The sequence below is a fragment of the Saccopteryx bilineata genome, chromosome 3, assembly GCF_036850765.1.
Source record: "Saccopteryx bilineata isolate mSacBil1 chromosome 3, mSacBil1_pri_phased_curated, whole genome shotgun sequence".
NCBI lineage: Eukaryota > Metazoa > Chordata > Mammalia > Chiroptera > Emballonuridae > Saccopteryx > Saccopteryx bilineata.
This window is the reverse complement of record NC_089492.1, coordinates 75145839-75166277: the sequence shown is the minus strand read 5'-3', so window position 1 is coordinate 75166277 and position 20439 is coordinate 75145839. Positions and strand designations below refer to the sequence as shown.

Genomic DNA, 20439 nt, shown 5'->3' with positions numbered 1-20439 from the left:
GATTAATGTGGTGGTTTGCCAACAAGCACAAAAAAGAAGAACTTAGGAAAAGGAAAATAGTTAACACAGAACAAAAAGTTATATAAAAATAAAGTATAGCACTTATAACAAAAAGTTTGTCTGGCTAAATTGAAGGGTTTTTTAAATTAGAGGAGTGACATCATTAGACTCAGGCAGTAGACAGGTTCAGCTGGTTGCAGGATGGACGGAAGGAGTGCCAGAGGAGGCAGGGCCTGGGGCGCAGGCCGCGGCGTTGCATTAGCCAAGTGATGATTTAAAAGGTTGAATTGCAGACAAAAAGAAGTGGGCCATTTTAGGAAGCACTTCAGAATTAGAATTGATGGACTGGAAAAATATTGGAGGAAGACTTAAGAAAACTATGAGTGCTTTGATTTAAGGTTGCTGGGAAAGCTGTGCTACCATTCAGTGAGATTTGTGGCATACAACAACACGCAGGTTTGGAAATGACGTTGTATACTGGAGTTAGTGTTGGAATGTTTAATTTTAAGGTGATTTGGGGAAATTCATGTTGGTCTATCTAGGTGGGCCAGGGATCAGGCATGAGCTTTGGGTAGGAGATGAAGGTACGGGATTGATCATGCATGTTTGGCAGCTGATGGAGCTGGAGGGCAAGAGCTCATCTGAAGAGTGGGATTGGAGACTAAGAATAAGGATGGAATCCCAGGGGACCACAGTTAGCGTAGTGGGTGGGGCATAGAAAAGGAGGACCTAGTTAAGGGGAATGAGGAAGAGGAATTGCCAGACAGAAAGGAACAAATCATCTTAAAAAAAAAGATCTGGAGAAAAAAATAGGAAGGTGAGTGAAGTATCTCAAAAAAGATTCCATGGTGAACAGAATTATATGCCATAAGGTAGACTAATAAAATCTATATTACCTAGCTATTTTATTTGGCCATTGGGATTGATATATTTGTATAGGTCACAGTCAGAGAACTGGAGTGGGACTGAGGTCAAAGAAGTTGAGTAGTTTTACTTGTATGGCTGCTGTTGAGAGAAGCAATACGTCGCTAGTGGTCATGCCTGAGTTTAATAGAACACAGAACTCACAAAGACCACAAGAGAGCCGTGCCCATCTCTGGATGTCCAGGGTCCAGGTGAGAGCCTACATACATGGCAGCAACCCCCATGAAGACGTGAGCACTGCAGGATCTGAGGATGTAGCCAACCACCATGGAGAAATGATTAGAGAGAAGGGACATGCCCACACTTGATGGGAAATGTGGACTCGAAGGAGAAAATTGACCTTTTCTTGGGATATGTAGACAAGAAGGCTTTATTATTAAGCTATATGCTGCCACACTGATATGAGTTAAAGTGATACAATCATTAAATTTGATTTCAGGTGAAGCTTGAGTCCCGTGTAAATAACATCATCACTTTTTAATTTCCACATTGGCCAGGGCATCAGTGACAATTACTGAGAGTCTGGAAGCTACCAAAGATGTCGTTTGCAATGAGAAAAATTTAAATGAAAGTCAAAATGCAAAAAATATAATAACTAAGGAGGAGAAGCGTGAAGATAGAATTGATTACTATTTTGAGAAGAGTAAGTGGTGAAGGAAGGAGGGGAACTTGAGACCTTGAGCATATTTGTGGAAAAGGGTAAAGTCAGTGAAAAGAAAAGGATAATTAATAGAACTCCTGTTATTGTCAGAAAGAAAATGATTTTAAAACCTTAGATGAAAGGATAATTCTTAGGAAGTGGGAAGCATCCCCTGTTAATGAGTTATAATCAAATAGCTTTGTTATTCTGACTTAACAATGAGATTTGGCCAGGTTCCCAAATCCCCATATACTGGACCAGACAGATGCAAAAATTATGCAAGAGAAGAGTCACTAGAGGTCATGGAAATTTGCGGCACTGGCTAGCAGTTTGTCCCACATCCCTCTATAGTGCTTTATCCTGTGACTCCAGTAAGATATACAATTCTCTTCTGCCCCTTTGGCTTCAGACCTCCCTGGATTTAGGCTGAGTGCTTACTGTGTGATGCTTACTTTCTTAAGAGTCCTGCATTAGTCTCTGCTTGGTCTTTATTGCCTGTATGTAGTAAAAATATTTATAATATGATGAAAAGAGAGCAACAGTACAATAAAAGAAGTTAAATTCTCTTTACTCCTCCATGCCAAAATGTTATTCCTAATATAGTAAGATCCTGGGTGTCTGTGAGCATGGCATTTTGCTATTGACTCATTTCAAAGCTTTTTGGTGGAATGAACAGGGCAGGTGCATCTGGAAAGCTTGCACTTCCAGATCTCTGGATCTTGCATTGATGAGAGTGACAGTGGGAGGAAATATATCAAACTTGCATAGGAGTGCTTTCAAGGGAAGAACATGTTTGTGAGTGAATGTATATGTGTGAGCTGGTGGAGAAGGGATGCTATAAAAACTTCTAGAAGATTCTGATAAACACCTGCTTTTCTTCTGATATTAAAACACTGTTCTGCAGATGACATAAGGACCACAGGGATGATTTGGGGGCTTACGACATAAAAGCTGGACTGGGAGATGATAAAGTCCAGGACACGGACTGCCATGGAGGAATGGAGGAGGAAATAATGAAAGTACAGGCCAGGAAAAGGTGAGGCTGGAGTGCTGGGTTTGTCCACCATGGGATGGCGAGGCCTTGCTTTTTTCCTTTATCACCCACGGCACTTTCTCAAGCATCAAGTACGTAGCGTGTGTTCAAGAAATACTCTTAATAGACTGTGTGCATTTCAGAAAAAATGTATTACTTTTAATATCAATTATGTGAGCATGCAACATCACTAAATACAATAGTCATACAAGCTCACAAATGACTTCAGACACTGCCACTCCTTTAATTCCGGAACAAGTGAGGCCTGTTGAGATACCATAAATCATAGATCCCCTCCTGTTTCCACGCAGTGACTATACATGTTCTCCCTATCACTACAGGCTACACAGAGCATTGCTCCCTGCAGGCGGTTCCATGGCTCTACCCTTAATTGCTTCTTGGAAGAGAAACGGCAATTATCATTCGTCTTCTAAACTGGTGCACTTCCACTGGGTCTGATTAGTAAGACTCCAGGGTTGGGCACTGCAGTGCACAGCTCTCAGGGCGCCGCCTAAAATTGAAGACTGCCTGTTATCTAGCGGGAAAAAAAATTTCGATGAATTTGCAATAGCAATATGCTGGCATGGGAGGCTTGCAGTCGATAGAAGGCAAATTTGATAAGTTCACACTTGTTGCAAATGAGTCAAAAAACTGAAACTGTCTTATTTCTAATTAAAATGGGTAGCATGGGACATTTAAAAACAACAAAACCCTGAACAATGCTAAATTTATAGACTACATGCTAGAAAAAGAACTTTTAGGAAGTTTAACACACACACAAAAAAATGCTAATTGAATTTCTTTTTTAAATGAGTGCACTTTCTATGATTTGGACACATCTGTGTCATTACTTACATAGGCAACCTTGAGAAAGACATACCTCCTCCCAGGAGTCAATTTCCTTTTCTAAAATATGGAGGCTGAACCCGCCCATCACTAAATGTTCCCTTCCAGAGAACACTCTCTACTGTTGATTTTAGTTTTATGGCCTGTGCAGTAGAAAGCTCCTTGGAGACAGACAAGATAGGTTCAAACCTAACTTTGTCATTTATTAATTTTTTAAGCTTGGAAGCATTATACCTTATTCAGTCTTACTCTTCTAGCCTGTGAAATGGGATAACATTATATCTTTAATTGAATTATTTGAGGATTAAATGGGAAACTATATGCCGAGTAATTAACATGTTGGGTTAGTTAATGGGCATTCGATGTGTATTCTCAAAGCAATGCCTTAGCTTTCTACTCTCTTTCTCCTTAAAAATTCAGTTCCTTGTATATTATTGACTTGCAAATAAAAGGTATTACAGTAGAATTTGGAAGATACTATGAATTTTTGCTGAGCAACATTTGTAAAGTAGATGTTTTGGAAGGTAGATTTTTATCTTTTAGTTTGGGAATGTCTCTGGGTTTGAATACAGCAGACAGAGTAGCAGTAAGAGGTGAAAATAATTCAAAAACTCCATATGACTTTGCAGTTTAGCACTATTATATATTCATAGGCAAGCATGACACCACATGCATCAATTATAGTATAACACATAGAGATATCAACCCTCCACGTATACTCAGCACTGGTCCTAAACTTTACAAAACCACACGAAACCAGTGTGGAATTCCACAACTTCAGGGGTGAAGAGAACTTAACCTAGAGTCACAAGAAAGCTATGAGGATAGTGAAGATATTGACAACATGATTTTAGGGGTGGGATTTTTTAATGGACTTCCAGGGATTGTCTAAAGTTGCCACAGCAACTTCTTTTCCCAATTGTAAATCAATTAACAGGTAGATGTGTTTGAATTTTAAGTGGACCATTTGGATGCTAACAGTTTAGATAGAAAGAAGTATTCTAAAAGTTAATTTTTCTTTTTTCTATTTTCTGATTGACTCACACTATTAACATTTTTTTCCCTAGTAATATATGATTGAAGACCAAATGATATCCATGCCCTTATCCCTCTCACATGAAAAGTCCTGTAATTGTAATGCGTGATGAGGGCAGACTTATCTATTTGCATATACAAAGGAGGGAAGAGGTCTTGGTATGTCTATACAGTTACCTGCTGACATGCTGCTTAGCCTGCTTCACGTGGGCCTACACTAAGACCTCGAGGACAGTTAAGTGGGCTCTGTACTGTAAAGCATCTCCCTGGTGTCCCGTAATTCATGAGTCAATGGTATATTACTGGTTCCTTATTTATTACCACTGATAAATGAGTTCATAATACTGACCAGAGGAATTACACACGTCACAGAAACTTTCCAAATAAGAACCACGATGTCAAAACACAGCTGAGGCCATCAACAGTACTCATGAGGATTTTGTTAGTTTCTAATGATGATGATTATTATCATATATCAGAGTGCAGTTCACACTAATTATTAGTAAAAGTTTACAAACATTAAAAAGTGCATAATAACCTTTGGAGCTGATACGGCTGGAAAAAAAAGAGAAGAAAATCACAACATGAGGGCTTTACTTCTGTGATTGGTGTCCACATGATTGCAAGAAGATTGCTTTCTCCATCTTTTCCACTCCCCTGGAGATAAACTTACTTCCAAATTTAAACAGTAGCATACAGCATTGTGAGAGATTTGATTCCATAAGAAGAACAGAACATTTCCAGTTTTTAGTATTCTCCTGGCTTCTCTTTCCTACCCTCCTAATTCTCCAAAAGCCTCATAATTAAATCTAAAAAATATGAGTTGGGGATAATTCTCCCCTTGGGAATAAAACAACATTTGCAGATTGAATTCTAGGTCTGTGCAGACACCAAACAAACTGAAGTCAGGCAATATTCACATTAATGGATATTTCCAAATGCCTGCATCATAAAAGGAAAGGAGTCTTGATGAATCCGACTCCCATCAGCTCATTAGCAGTGTATCAAGGGGAGAGATTAAGTTAAAAAACTGTGTTCTATCCTGTGTACACCACTACACTATGGAGAAAAAAAAAAAAAGAAAGCCCTTTTAAAAATGAGTGGTATAAAAATTCACAGTAACATACATTATTTTTGTTTTTCATGAGCAATCAAAGGGGGCAGTGCCGAGCATCTATATTGTACAATATACAAAAATCGTGTGAAGAACGCAGCAGGAACACATGGACACATGATGCTAAAAACAGTGCTTTCTGGATGGTTCTCTTAGTGGGTGAATACTTTCACCAGAGATACTTAAACTCTGGGGTTCAACCAACCCTTTGCACTTAGACACAATTAAATCCTCTGACATTGTGAAGGGCCAGATGCTACAGGGAGAATCATCACGTTGCTGCTACCGTCTACAAGCATTGCGTCATGTGGTCAAGTGCAAGGATCCATACAAAATGACGTCCAGACACAAGCCACATGACTTCAGCCATTGCTAATGACAGAGGTCGAGAAAAGTCTGCGTGCGGCCAGAGCCTCTGCCTCCATCTTTAACGTGACAGCGAGCAGGCTCCTGCCGTGCAGCACAGCCATTTTCCTCCTCCCCTGGTCACTCCTGGACACAAATGCATTCCAGCTGGGCCTGGAGATCGGAGGCATCGTCAGGTCAAGAAAATTCAGAGCGGGGCATTAGCTCTCAGACTTGGCCGCTTCCCCCTCAGCCTCCCCGCTCTGTTCTGTCGAGGTTCGCTGTGCATCCTCTTCACCTTCTGTAAGAGACAACGGACAGAAGGAGAAAGCAAAATAAGAACTATGCTTCCGTGTACCCACTCTGGATATACCCATTGGAAATCTGAGAACTATGCCGGAAGCCTGAAATCCTCACGGAGGAAGTGTATTTTCTTGTTAATTACCCATCAAGAAAATAGCTTAAGTGGGCTAGCTAATTCTGGTTCTGTGAACTTGGGACAGCATGGCTTAAACACAAAATAGCTATGACCGAATTTTCACACTGTTTCACGATCATTGGTGCTTTTGATAAGTAACTGGGAAATCTCCTGCCCGGGTCATGGCACCCATTCTTAAAAGGTGGACAGGTTGTAGGAGTCTCAGGTGTCTTTAGGCCGAAATCGAAGGTGGGGAGCATGTTTCCCTTTTGATTCCTGACTTTCTTATTTTAGGAATTAAAAAGAAAGGCATTTTACATGATTGCTAGCACTTGATGACAACCTAGGTGATTCCTCATAGTTAGTTTAAATTGAAAGCAACAGTGGAAGAAGAAAGGCTGTTGTGCCAGCTATCAGGCCCTTGTCACACAGTGATGGCTTCTGGCCTGCCCTTTAGACCATACACCTAACTCCAATAACACCACCCTCCTAACTGCACCTTGAGGAGCATTTTCAGCTGGTGACTTGGCAAACACTGACAATAAACAGCGCTTTCTGTTCAGACGAGGATACGTCACCTGAGTGCCACTGTAGGCGATCGCTGATTCACAGATTCACATATTTGCTGATGTCAGTTCATTGCTAAGCAACCAATATGGCTTAGTGGACAAAATATTTGAAGCTGTTGCAATCATGTAAATTATAACAATGTGTGTTAAGAGTTTGTCACCATAATTCAAATGGTTAGAGGTAAGTGGGCTGGTCCATTCTTTAGATGAAAATGTTGAAAAGCAATTTCTCCTTCACTCTTAACAAGTACATACAGACCATCTCACCATATACCATACTTTAGGGAAATTAAAAGTAGTTCTTCTGCATTAAAAAAAATTATATGTCATTTTCTTGCACTACTTTCATTATTAGAGCAATAATTAAGATTCCAAATTTTGCAGACGTCCTGAAACTAAGATGTGTAGATTAGCATGCAACAAGAACTTGACAAGTAGGAGAAGCTCTCGTTAACCAAATTAATGAAGTCAGATTAGGGCAGATGCAAGAGAGTATAATACTTTTTAAAAACTTATTTTTCTTTGGAAATTGAATTTAATGGAGTGACATTGATCAATTAAGAGTACATAGGTTTCAGGGACATCTCCATAGCATTTTAACAGTTGATTGCATTGTGTGCCTATCAGACAAAGTCAAAGCATTTTACATTACCATATATTTGTCCCTCTTTATGCCCTCCCCCGGGTGATCATTTCACTTATCTTTATATTCATGAGTCTCAGTCTTATATCCCACCTAGGTGGGATATATATATCCCTCTTTATGAATCTGCTGCATAAATACAAGAAGAAAAATTTGAATTCCATGGTTCTTGGGACTTTGTAGGTGACTCTTCTAGGGACTTTCTTGGGGGTACTTCTCAGGGTTCAGCATAATACTATGAACAGAGCTGTGGCTAACTAGGTGATTGTTAACAAGTCAAGGTAAACATGGGATAGCAATATTGTTGCATATAAACTTTTTTTTTTTTTATTCATTTTTAGAGAGGAGAGAGAGAGGGAGAAAGAGAGGGAGAGAGAGACAGAGAGAGAGGAGGGGGGAGGAGCAGGAAGCATCAACTCCCATATGTGCCTTGACCAGGCAAGCCCAGGGTTTCGAACCAGCGACCTCAGCATTTCCAGGTCGACGCTTTATCCACTGCGCCACCACAGGTCAGGCTTGCATATAAACTTATAAAGAATCTGAAACACTCAGGAATTATGAAGGAAATCCTTCACAGTCCTCATCTATTGGTATAAATATTTTGTCTGTTATTCTATAGTTGTCATTATTGTACAGGGTTTGAGTGGGAAACCTTGTAAGGAGAAGTCACTTGATTAAGTGACTTTTAAGAGGTTAGTCCTTGACTTTTATTCTGCCTTGGACCATTGATAACTCTATAGGCTACTTGCAAAGATGGTTTGCTGTGCCTTAATTCTACTTAGTGAAATGCTGCACATTGTTCCCTGCTCATGGACAGATGTGTGTCAAACAACTCACCTGTCTTGTTGATATCAAGACCTGCTAATTTCAAGGCTAATTCATTGCTGTTGCCACTTGCAGAAGAAACCAGGATATCATGTATTGCATTTCTTCTACCTGTTCTTCCTGAAGCAATAAAATCTGCATATGTAGTTTCCACATCAGTCATTGCTAACAAAATATCCACATAGCAGGGACTGAAAGCAAAACAACAAAACAAAAATTAACAAGTAAATATAATGTTGGTCAATGGTAAAAAATTAAGACACTTTTTAAAGTATTGACTTACAATACAAATGTGAATTAATTGTATTGCTGACATGTCCACAGAGCAAGCAACACTTTGATTTTTGATTAAGGGTCAAGGAATGTTTTATGTAAATACTGTAGACCTTGAGGAACATATGGGTCTCTCTTTCAACTACCCAACTCTGTGGTTGTAGTGCAAAAGCAGTCAAAGATAATATATCAAACAAATATAATAAGCAAACTGTGTTTACAAAAATAGGCAGAGGGCCAGATCAGGTCTGCAAGCCATAGTCTGTGGTTACGTAGTTTAGATCATACATTTTCCTTCTCTAACACTGATACATTCAGTCTTTGACTCCAGAGAGAATGTGAGCTCAGTTGCATACTGAGGTCGGGGCTTGGTCTATCCTAAAAGTAGGAAGTAAGCAAGTGTTTTGTCTGCAGGAAGTCTGAGAACAGTAATGAAACTGACCAAATTGAGGTGTTTTGTTTTTTTTTTGTATTTTTCTGAAGGTGGAAACGGGGAGAGACAGACAGACTCCCGCATGCACCTGACCGGGATCCACCCAGCACGCCCACCAGGGGCGATGCTCTGCCCACCAGGGGGCCATGCTCTGCCCCTCCGGGGCGTTGCTCTGCTGCGACCAGAGCCACTCTAGCGCCTGGGGCAGAGGCCAAGGAGCCATCCCCAGCGCCCGGGCCATCTTTGCTCCAATGGAGCCTTGGCTGCGGGAGGGGAAGAGAGAGACAGAGACGAAGGAGGGGGCGGGGGTGGAGAAGCAAATGGGTGCTTCTCCTGAATGCCCTGGCCGGGAATCGAACCCGGCCCCCCGCACGCCAGGCCGACGCTCTACCGCTGAGCCAACCGGCCAGGGCTGAGTTTGTTTTTATCATCATCATGCAGCAGCAGTTCTAAACAATGTCAGGGTTGTTAAATACTGCTCCCAGTCCAGGAGGGGAGCTCCATGTGGCCCCAGTGGTAAGCCGTTGCTTGAGAGGAATAACAGTCTTTCTTGATTGAATCTTTGAAATAAAATTTCAGTTTACAAAGGAGTCAAAGTGTATTTTCCCAAGCAAACTTGGTGACACACATCCTTAATTAAAGACAGAGGAAGAAAAATATTTTCAAGGTAAAATATGAGACATATGTATTAACAAAAAGAACATCAAATGCAAATCTTTAAACTTAAAAAATTTTTTTTTTATTATTCATTTTTAGAGAGGAGAGAGAGAGGGAGAGAGAGAGACAGAGAGGGAGAGAGAGAAGAGAAAGACAGAGAGAGAAAAGGGGGGAGGAGCTGAAAGCATCAACTCCCATATGTGTCTTGACCAGGCAAGCCCAGGATTTCGAACCGGCGACCTTAGCATTTCCAGGTTAATGCTTTATCCACTGCACCACCACAGGTCAGGCCAAATGCAAATCTTTATTTTCTGTTTCTTTGTTTAAATTTATACCCTTCCCTGGAAGTCAAAAGTGGATGGATACCAAGTGGAATAATTCATTTCTGTTGGGTTAATTTGTTTAAACAGAGCTTTAAAATAACACAATTTTCCTCCTATTTTTAAGCATTCTAGTTACATGTTACTATAGTTTAAGATTAAAAGTTCATATATCACTAATCAAGAGCAAGGAATCTTTTTAGAACATAAGAAGTATGGAGGAAGCTAAAATAATAGAACCCATTCATCATCAGGGCACTTAAATAACTCGATGCCAGTAACAGTGTGCTTGAGTATGGCGGCTGGGAGCACACTGCCTAGGTTGAGTTTTTCTCCCAGTGTATATTGAGGGAGCTGCTGATTCAACCTGCAGAAAATGGTTTCTATTCTCTGTTTTGTAAGAGGAAGCTGAAATGGCAAGAGGGAGGAATAGTATAGCACTAGGTATGAAACAGGTAATGTGTGTATACCGTATGCTCTACCATTACATAGATAACAGTGCATAGATAACATCATTTCCATTCCTTTGCCTATTGCTACCATTCTTTTTTTTATGGAAATATGATTTAATGATTATTATAATTTTATTTAAATTTCAAGGTGCTTCTCCGAAGATTCTTGGTTTCGTCCTCGTTTTGCCACTGAGTCATGGGGTGACTTTTGGAAAATCACTTGACCTCCTGGTCTTCCATTTTCTAACAAGTAAAGTGGGACAGCTGGATGACATGACCCTGAATGGCACTTCACATGAAGGTGTAACAGCAACAATCATTCAAAACAATCTCATTTCTAAAATTGTGAACTTGGAAATACCCTTCTGTGGCCATAACCATCTGTTCTTTTTCTTTTCCTCTTACTCTTAATGAATCTGGTCCTATCTTTAATTCTTTTACCCATTTTTATTTTAGTTTCTTCTAGGTCCAGTGTGGATAAACAGCCCACCATTTCATGTAGCTTCTAATTAGCATCAGGAAGTCCCCCTGATCTCCTGTGACCTCGACCTCCCTAAGCCTCACCTGGGAACAGAGCACGGTGCACTTTCTCTGATCTCATTACTGGGTGGCTAGTGTTACCAGAAAAAGCCACAAAATTGTGCCAATTGGCTCAACTAGACATTTTTGACACTATTATTAGTATACACTCTGAGTTGTTGGGAAATTCTTTTGTTCACCTCTAGTTGACTCTTCCTTATGCTTTTTCTCTGTGGGAAGGATTCCAAACCCTTCTCTGTCTGCACAAGACACTACCTGCCTTAAGAGATTACTTAAATCTTCCTTTTCTGAGAAGATATGGACATCTGTGGCAAGTCCTCTTAAGTCTCTTCTTCTCTCCTACACATTTCTCTGTAAATCACTATTCTTTCTTTTCTGGATGAACTAACCTCTTTCTTCGGGAAGCATGCTGCTGATTCTATTTCCTGCTAGTCCCTGTAGGACCTTACCTTGTCCAAAATTTTGTTTCCTCAGTAATCTGAGTCTTTTTTTCTCCTCTGGATTGCTCCCTTCAGTTTATAAGAATGTTCAAGTCTTTTACTAAAAAAAATTGAACTAACCATTCAAACAAATACCCTTTTCTTAACCTGCACTCACTTTTGCACTGACTGATCCCTTTCCTTCTTTAAACTTCTCAGAAGGTTTCAACTATTCTGATTTTCACTTCATTTGAAAAAAATCTTTAGAATTTTTGTATTTCATTGGCTTTTATACAGTATATTTTGTGGTAACTACTTCCTTATAAATTCTTACTTATACATTATAACAGGGGTTGGAAACCTATGGCTTGCAAGCCAGATGTGGCTCTTTTGATGGCTTCATCTGGCTCGCAGACAAATATTTAATAAAAAAATAATAACCTTAAAAATATAAAGCATTTTCATGTATTACAATCCATTCATTTCCTACCGCTCATGTTCATGGTTGCGGGTGGCTGGAGCCAATCACAGCTGTCCTCCGTAACAACACCAAAATTTTATTGGATAATGCATAAGGTACACAGTCATTGTATGGCTCTCATAGAATTACATTTTAAAATATGTAGTGTTCATGGCTCTCTCAGCCAAAAAGTTTCCCAACCCCTGAATTATAAGATTCCTTACTTATACATTAAGTAACAGCTTCATGTTAAAGTTTCTTATGAGTGCCCATCCTGTGTGAGCTCTCTACAATTCATGACACCACTAGCTCTATTCTCCTTGAAATGCTTCCCTAGCACCTATGGCAAGGTATAGAGGCATGTTTATTATTATAAAAACCAGACCTATCTGTATTTGAATGTAGACTTTCCATTGACTTGTCATGCTATGTATAATCTCTTTGTATGCGGCTCATCATCTATAAATAGTGGTAAATACACTTAGTAGTCAAGGTGGCTTTGATAATTTATTTGGACAATGTATCTGAAGAGGCTAGCATGATGTTAGGCACATGGTGGTGAGCTGTTGATAAAAACAAACAAATAAACAAACAAACAGAAAACCTAGCTTTCTTTTTCTTAGCTTCCATGATATCTTACTATCCTGGGTCCATCCTATTTGACTTTTGTGTTCTTCACAGAAACTCTTCCTAGGGTTACCTGTTGATGTAGGGGCACATTTTGTAGGAATTAAGGACCAATCCTTGACCTTCTTTATTTCCTGACTTAAATAACTCATTTAATCCCAAGGCTCTAACTCCTCACCATGGCTATTGTGCTCCCAACCAAGCTTCTCACACGTGAGGCAACTGCTGCTAACTAGGTATTTCTATTTGTTTTTTCACAAGCATTTCAAATTCAATAAAACAAAACACACAAGTAGAGAAAGCTGGCCTCAGGAACACATTATGCTGTAGCATAATTTTACTCATTTCTCTCACTCGATATCCATGTCTAATCACTTACCCAGCCCATATTGGTTTTTATTTGATGTTACTTATGCCTATATCTTGTGAAAGATAGGAAAAGCCCTTACCAGGATTATTGCTATCCAGAAAGAATCCACTTTTGCTTCTTTAACTTTAATTACTCAATTGGATAGAGTAAAAGATAATCATGGTGATCATGAGAAAACATCCTCTTCCTTTAAGCATTTATGGAATATATTTGTTAGACAGATGTGCACCCCATTTTAAACCTTTAAGGGAACGTAAGTACCTTAAAGGGTCTTCATGGGCAGTCAGTTATGATAGCTATTATAATAATTATTACAATAACAGTTATTATTGTAGAAGTAGTATTTCATTTTTTATTACATTTCTTTTCTTCAGGCAATAGTTATTTTTTTAGTAAAAAGAACAATAAGTGACAAATAGCACATATAGAAATATGTGAATGAAGGATACAATTACATTTTTAAAACAAAAATATAGATTCTGTGAACTCTATATTTTTTTTTCTCTCTCCATGATCATAGTTCTAGTGAATTCCAATATTATGTTCAAAAATAGTTGTTTTTACACACATGGCAGCTATATATTTTTTTCTTCCAGTTAAACATATAGACATAGCTCTTAAATCACACCACTGTCTAATGACTTGGAGTTTTGCTTAGAAATTCTGGTGAATCTGTTCCAAACGATGTTTTCTGACAGATATTCACCAAAAAATGACAAAAGTCACAAAAACTCTAACAAATGCCAGCAGCTGGTAGAGGTTTAATAGAGTGGTAATTAGCATACAATCTGGTTTTATAAAAATAAATGAATCAGAATAAAATCTGGAAAATTTACTAAAAGTGGGCTTTAAATTCTTCACTAGAGTTTCCCTGTTTATGTTGCTATAATTAGAATTTTCTGGACATGACAAAATGGTAGTATTCAATATAAACAAAATAACATGGACTGTTATTTTTTTTGTATCCAGTTTTACAAAAGAGACAGTTAATACTAGTATTCAAAGTTTGATTAGAGAGGAGGAAAGACACTTTATTATTTAAGTACTGAATTATTTAAAGGTAGATTAAATTTTAAATCATAAATCTCAAACTATTGATATATAAAAATGCAATCAAAATTCATGACTGAGAAATAAGCTTGCTCTTTCATTTTCCCCTTCTCAAAAATGCTACCCTTTCTTACCCTTTGAGAAAAGAACCTGTATATTGGAATTCTAAAGATTCTTCCTTTGTATAACGGCTTTCTTAAACTGAAGTTCATGATTTGTGCTGGTCTTTTCCTTGTCTTTATCTTTTAAAATACCATATACACAAATTATTTGAGAAAATAAACCATAAGATTTTGCTCTAGTAGAATTTAGAGATTTAGATAGATTGCAAGAGGTTAGAAAAAGCACATACTCACGTCTCCTATATTAAGCAAACTGGAGCGTTCCACATCGATGTATCCTAGAAGTTGGGCCTATGAATCTGCTAAAATGATTTTTATAGTGACATTGAGTCATGAGCCAAATGGTGACTGGATAACATGCTAATTTTACTCCTGTAAATGGGGACACATGAAATGAGACTCACAGGCCTGGAAGAAAGAATGGAGGGAATGCCACCAGCATGCTGAAGACTTCTTTCTAATATGAACGACATGGATTATGCTTCTTAATAGAGAAGGGAAATTCTTCCTGTCCCCATTATTACAAAAGCAATTCTATAATTTCTTAACTGTTACTTTGTGAAATCATGAGAAGTGTTAAAAGCCCTAGAGTAAATTACTACACACTTAGAGTTTGGGCTGCATTAGTGTTCTTAAAGTATTTTGGTTTTAGATTTTCATTAATTTTTCAAAAAACTATTAAAAATGACAGTGAGCTTTTTTTTACGTGGCTATATCTTCCAATATTTAACATATGAGAAATTAAAACTAAAAAATATTCATTAATAGCTTAAAAATATAGATAACAACCATTAAATGCTTCCATAAATGTTTTTAATGAGATGAAATATATTTTGCAAAACAGACAAACAAAAAAAAGTGACAAGGGTGGCATTGTGTTACATTTTGCAATTCTCTGGCTTACATTTGCAAATGTCTGGCTTAATAAAAGACATCTGGTTTCTCATATCTGCTTCCACAAGCCATCTGTCTCAATATGTTGTTTTAGTTGAAGTATATGAAGGAAATCTGGCTTTACACAGATATTTTAGTTGGAAAAGGGAGGAGAATTTTTATAGCGTTTTGGGCTAAGTGTGGATTTTAAAAAAATTTTTGCTATGTTGAATCTAAAATCATATTAATATGCTTTACAAATTCTGTTTTATTAAAATCTTTTGCCCACCTAGCACTTTAAATGAATCTTTAGCCCATGTGGATTTTTTTTTTTTTTGAGTATCAGGCATTGGTCATTTAGTAAATATTGGATTCCTGGGGTGATATGCAATGTCCAAATTCTATCATATTTCATTACACGACATCATATTTGTTAGTATAGCCACCTACCTCAATAGAACAGTCTTTACAAGTTCATATGAACAGATAATAAGTTATGAAAGTTGTGATTTTTATTTGGAGGCTCAGATTTTATCCTTGGCAAAAGATATGGCTGGATTTTGCATTCCTTGAATTGACATGTTCATTTTGTTCATTTTAAAGAAAATTTGCCAAGATTCCAAGTTTGGGAAACTGTGGTTTGCCTTTCAGTTGTTCTTTCAAGTAAAAATGGTGATTCATGAAAAAGGCTGCTCGTGCTGCGTCAGCCCAAGCCATCCCAAGTGCTTTCTCGTGACAACTGTGCACTTTGGTACCTGACACAGGGGCCTCATGACTTCCCATTTCATCACACTGAATATAAAAAAAACAACAACAACCCTGTAACCAATGGCTGAGATTTTACAAAATAATAATTTTTGTTTTCAGTGCTTCATCAAGTACATTTTAGGTAAATCTTGAATTAAAATATGTTGACTGTGGCTCTGGCTGTTGGCTCAGTGGTAGAGCATCAGCTGATGTATGGAAATCTCGGGTTTGATTTCCAGTCAGGGCATACAGAAGAAGTGACCATCTGCTTCTCCACTCTTCCTCCCCCTTCTCCTCCCTCAGCCATGGCTTGAATGGTTTGAGCAAGTTGGCCCCAGGTGCTGAGGATGGCTCCATGGCCTCCACCTTAGGTGCTAAAATAGCTTGGAGGCTGAGCAACGGAGCAGTGGCCCCAGATGGGCAGAGCATCGTCTGGTAGGGGGTTTGCCAGGTGGGTCCTTGTCAGGGTACATGCAGGAGTCTATCTCTCTGCCTCCCTGTCTCACTTAATAATAGTAATAAAAAATGTTAACTGTGAGTCTGGGGTGGTGAAGAATACCAGAGTTACTAATACCATCTGGTGCCATTAAATGACCACTGTTGAGGTGCCAGCATATCCCTACCATGCTTTTGTACCATTGGTGTGAATACCAGGCAAGTAAACAAGGTATTAGGAGTATTATAAAAATTATTTTTGAACTTTTGAATCTATTAACAGTGTCTCAGGGAATGAATGAAAGGGCTTGGGGGACATACAGGAATCTGGGGACCAACTTTGAGAACCACTGATGCACACAGTAAAAGGAAGCAATCTGATAAACACTATTGATCAGAGAAGGAAGCCCTTTTCTAAAGAATTTAAGCAAATAATTAATTCCTAGAATATTCTGGAAGCATCAGCTGATACATTTCCATACTGAGTGTTATCTATTTGTCTAATTCTATCTTAAAAACAACATTATAGCTTATTTCCAAAAACAGCCTCTTACTCTCAAAACTCAGAGGGCTGCAGAAATAAATCAAGAACTGCAACCTTACTAATAGTAACAAGTTAATTAGAAAATCTCCACAGAAGTATCCTCTGTTAAGGAATAATTATGATTCCTATACCAGATCATGGCCTGCTCTAGAGTACTGTTTGGTACAATGGGTCGTATTACCTTTCAGAAGAGTTTGGATAATGTCCTATCAAGACCGCACTTAAAAATGTTGATCTCACATAGTGAGTTGTATCACAGAATTATGCCAGCATCTATTAACTAGCTCAAACCAAATCATTCTCTTAAAAAATTCTAAACCCAAGTCATTGACCTTTTTATCATAAAACATTGCTAGAATAACAGTTGCCTAATATGAGAAAAACAGTAGACTGTCTTTTAATGGTTTTCACAATAAGTTTTTGACTAATACTCTTTGAGATAATATCCTATCTCCTTAGTTGGAGAAAGTTCTTCACCTCTTCCATGATTGTGACTGTGTAATAAAAATTATATATATATAACTTTTGACCTGGGCACATTTTCATATAGTTTTGTAACTTCATAACCTAATCAATTGTAGCATTACTTAATTGCTTCTCAGAAACTTTCTTTAGCCAAGATTCAAATCCTGATAATGAGAAATCTAAGCCTACACGTTTTATGAGGTCAGAAGCACAAGCTGTCTGCCTTAAGGAAGTATTTTCACTGTCTACTTAGGCAACAAGTGACTGTAAAGCTACTCATAAATTTCTTTGCTCATTTCTAGCTGACCTCTTTTGTCATAGATAACAATAGCAATTTCTTTATTTTTCTTTGCTTCATCAGTATTTTTTTTCTTTCTAATTTTCAATTACAGTTTACTTTCAGCATTATTCTTTATCAGTTTCAGGGGTACAGCACAGTGGTTAGACAATCATATACTTTACAGAGTGGTTCCCCTGTATTTTACGTACATACCTGGCCCCATACATAGCTATAATAATATTGACTACATTCCTTATGCAGTACTTTACATCCCTATGAATATTCTGTAATTACCAATCTGTACTTCTCAATCTTTTCACCCTTTTCAGTTTTATTTATATTTTATTTTCTTACTCTTCACAGAAAATCTTGCTTACTGATTTATGAAGAAGATTAAGGTCATCATCTATGAATTTCATCAGTTCCCTTCATCATCACATCAAAAGTTGTCCTTCTCTTTGTTCAAGAGTGCTTTGCCTTGCCTGACCTGTGGTGGCGCAGTGGATAAAGCGTCGACCTGGAATGCTGAGGTTGCCGGTTCAAAACCCTGAGATTACTTGGTCAAGGCACATATGGGAGTTGATGCTTCCTGCTCCTCCCCTCTTTTCTCTCTCCCTCTCTCTCTCTCTCCTCCTTCTCTCCTCTCTAAAATGAATAAATAAAGTCTTAAAAAAAAAAGAAGCCTCAACTCTTAGTTGCAGCATCTTTAAAAAAAAAAGAGTGCTTTGCCTTGAATCCTGGGTTCCACCTTCTCTCCCATTATTGGTCTTTAGTTCTGCCTTGTGCTTTTGCAGTCTCTTGTTTTCCTTACTTCTTTCTCCAATGCCTATATAATTGCTTACATCTTTTGTGTTATAAAGTACTAAGTCCTTTTTTATTTTTTTAGCTCTGTATGGTCTTTAATATACTTACCTGTTTTATTTTCATTTACTCTCAGACTTACAGGGATAGAGGTGGATACTAATTTTTCCTGCTTCCTTATATTCCTTTACTTTTAATTCTTTTGCCTTACATAGCTATCAATCTACTGTTACTGTTTTCTTGAAGGAAGATTGTTACAGATTAATCACAAAATTCAATAGGCTTTTCACAATAATCATTTATATCAAATTGTACATGGCATTTTATATTGTTATTCCTCTCTTCTTTAAATATCTTTCTCCCTCGGCTGCCACAAAGATGGTACCTTTGCTTCCCCCCATCATCTTCTCATAGTTCTTCTTGCTCTTTCCTCCACTGGCCTCTTAAAGAATCTTTATTCTCTTTTTTTGTTCTGTATGTTCTGTTGGGCAATTACATTTACCCCAATATCCTTGAATGCTACCTGTATATTATGTGACTCTCAAATCTATAAATTTGGGGCCTGAAGTTTTGAGAATTTTTACTGCCTGTTGGCTATTCCACCATTGATGTTGTCTAAATACTCAAATTTATTAAGTTCAAAATGGATTTTTTGCTCCATCTTTACCTTCACCCTCAAAACTATTCTTACTCTTCATGTTGTAGTGTATATTGCCACTATTTTCTCAGGAGCCTACAATAGAAATCTTAGAACTGTCTTCAGTTACTCCCTCTCACTAATTTGTCACATTCAATCATTTCGTCAGCCTTGTTGTATCAATTCTATCCACTCAATGTCGCTTTAGTGTTCCTCATTTCCATTCTCTTTCTGTCCATTACCTTTATCATCTCTTTCTTGACTACTGCCATTGTGGGCTAGCTACTCACTTTTCTAAATGTGTTCTTCTCCAACTTACCCTGATAATAATAATAACTTTATTACAATGTTTATTTAATTCAATACAATGCATTAATTATTTTATGTTAATTTAACAGGATATGGTTTACTTTCTTTGAAATCTTGCTCTTTGAATTTTTAGCCCCCCACAATGTTTGGCACAGGATTTTGTATGTTGTTCTTACATCTACAAAAAGCATTTCATAGATCTGTTTCTAATTATTGTTCTCCATATCCTTATTAGTCAAGTACATCTGTCAAGGTTATACCATTGTCAATAGTAAAAGTAGCCTGAGAAATCATGTTTCCTTATTCCTGCTCAGTTCATTTTCTTGTCTCATAAGACTTTAATTTAAGGGGATGACCTGTAATCATTTCCATGAATACACGTTTTCTTCTGTATATTCTTAGTTATAACAGAATATTTAAAAAAAATTACAGCAACTGAAAACACTCTAGAATTCCTAGTAATATATCCTATTTTCACTTTATTGAGGGCTACCTTTTTTTAGTTTTTTACAAAACATATATGGCTAAAATAGCAAATACATGGATGGAATGATTTGTTCTGTCCTTCTCTTAGGGTTTTTTTTTACATCATTAGTTTAATATTTCAAAGGGTTTATAAATCATTTATCAGCTACTCTTTGCAGCATCCCTGCTGAGAGTCAATTAGCTGAAGAAGTAGTGAATGTTGGCGAGTGACAAGTAATACTACTTACACATCACAGATGGAGAGACTGAAGAGAGAGAGGTTAATCGACTGAACTGTGTCTTACACAGTCAGTGGTAGGACAGATGTCAGGCCAGGGACCCACGATTATTCACATCAAAATCGGAAAGGCACTGAGAGCCTGGGGCTGGCACTGTTCTTTGTTATAGAACACAGTGTTTCCTGGTCTTAAATTATTTTCTGGCTCCGTGTGAGTCCGAGGAGGAAAGACACTGTTAAAATGTATACCCTTTCATTAAATGAAGACTATTTTTTTCTACTTCAAATAAATGTTTACCTTTTCAAAGGATGTTAGATCATTGACACATTTTTTCTCTAAGTAACTCATCATTAACATTTCTATATTTAAAATTAGCATGAAAGGTCACATCAAGCTCAGTAGCCTTTTTAATTTTTTTTTGGTTTGTTCTAAGTTGTAACAATGACCATAAGAATCACAAAAGACCTTTATCAGTAATACCAAAAATATCACATATTTGCCAGATATGATGCTAAGAAGCTTTTGTGAC

General features: G+C 37.7%; 1 protein-coding gene across 5 annotated transcripts in view; it reads right to left on the bottom strand.

Annotated features, from left to right (window-relative positions):
• Window positions 1-2730: 2730 nt before the first annotated feature.
• PKIA (cAMP-dependent protein kinase inhibitor alpha) overlaps window positions 2731-20439 on the bottom strand; it is a 75733-nt gene continuing 58024 nt past the window's right edge. For 3 of the 5 annotated variants that reach the window (XM_066266357.1, XM_066266356.1, XM_066266358.1), the window contains 2 exons: window positions 8405-8583; window positions 2731-6238 (listed from right to left, as the gene is read on the bottom strand). In XM_066266357.1, coding sequence (XP_066122454.1) covers window positions 6159-6238; window positions 8405-8555 — 231 coding nt within the window. In that variant the 5' untranslated portion in view covers window positions 8556-8583 and the 3' untranslated portion in view covers window positions 2731-6158. Of the gene's footprint in view, window positions 6239-8404; window positions 8584-14345; window positions 14406-20439 lie in introns of those variants that run through there. The other 2 variants (XM_066266359.1, XM_066266360.1) reach the window with 2 other exon arrangements.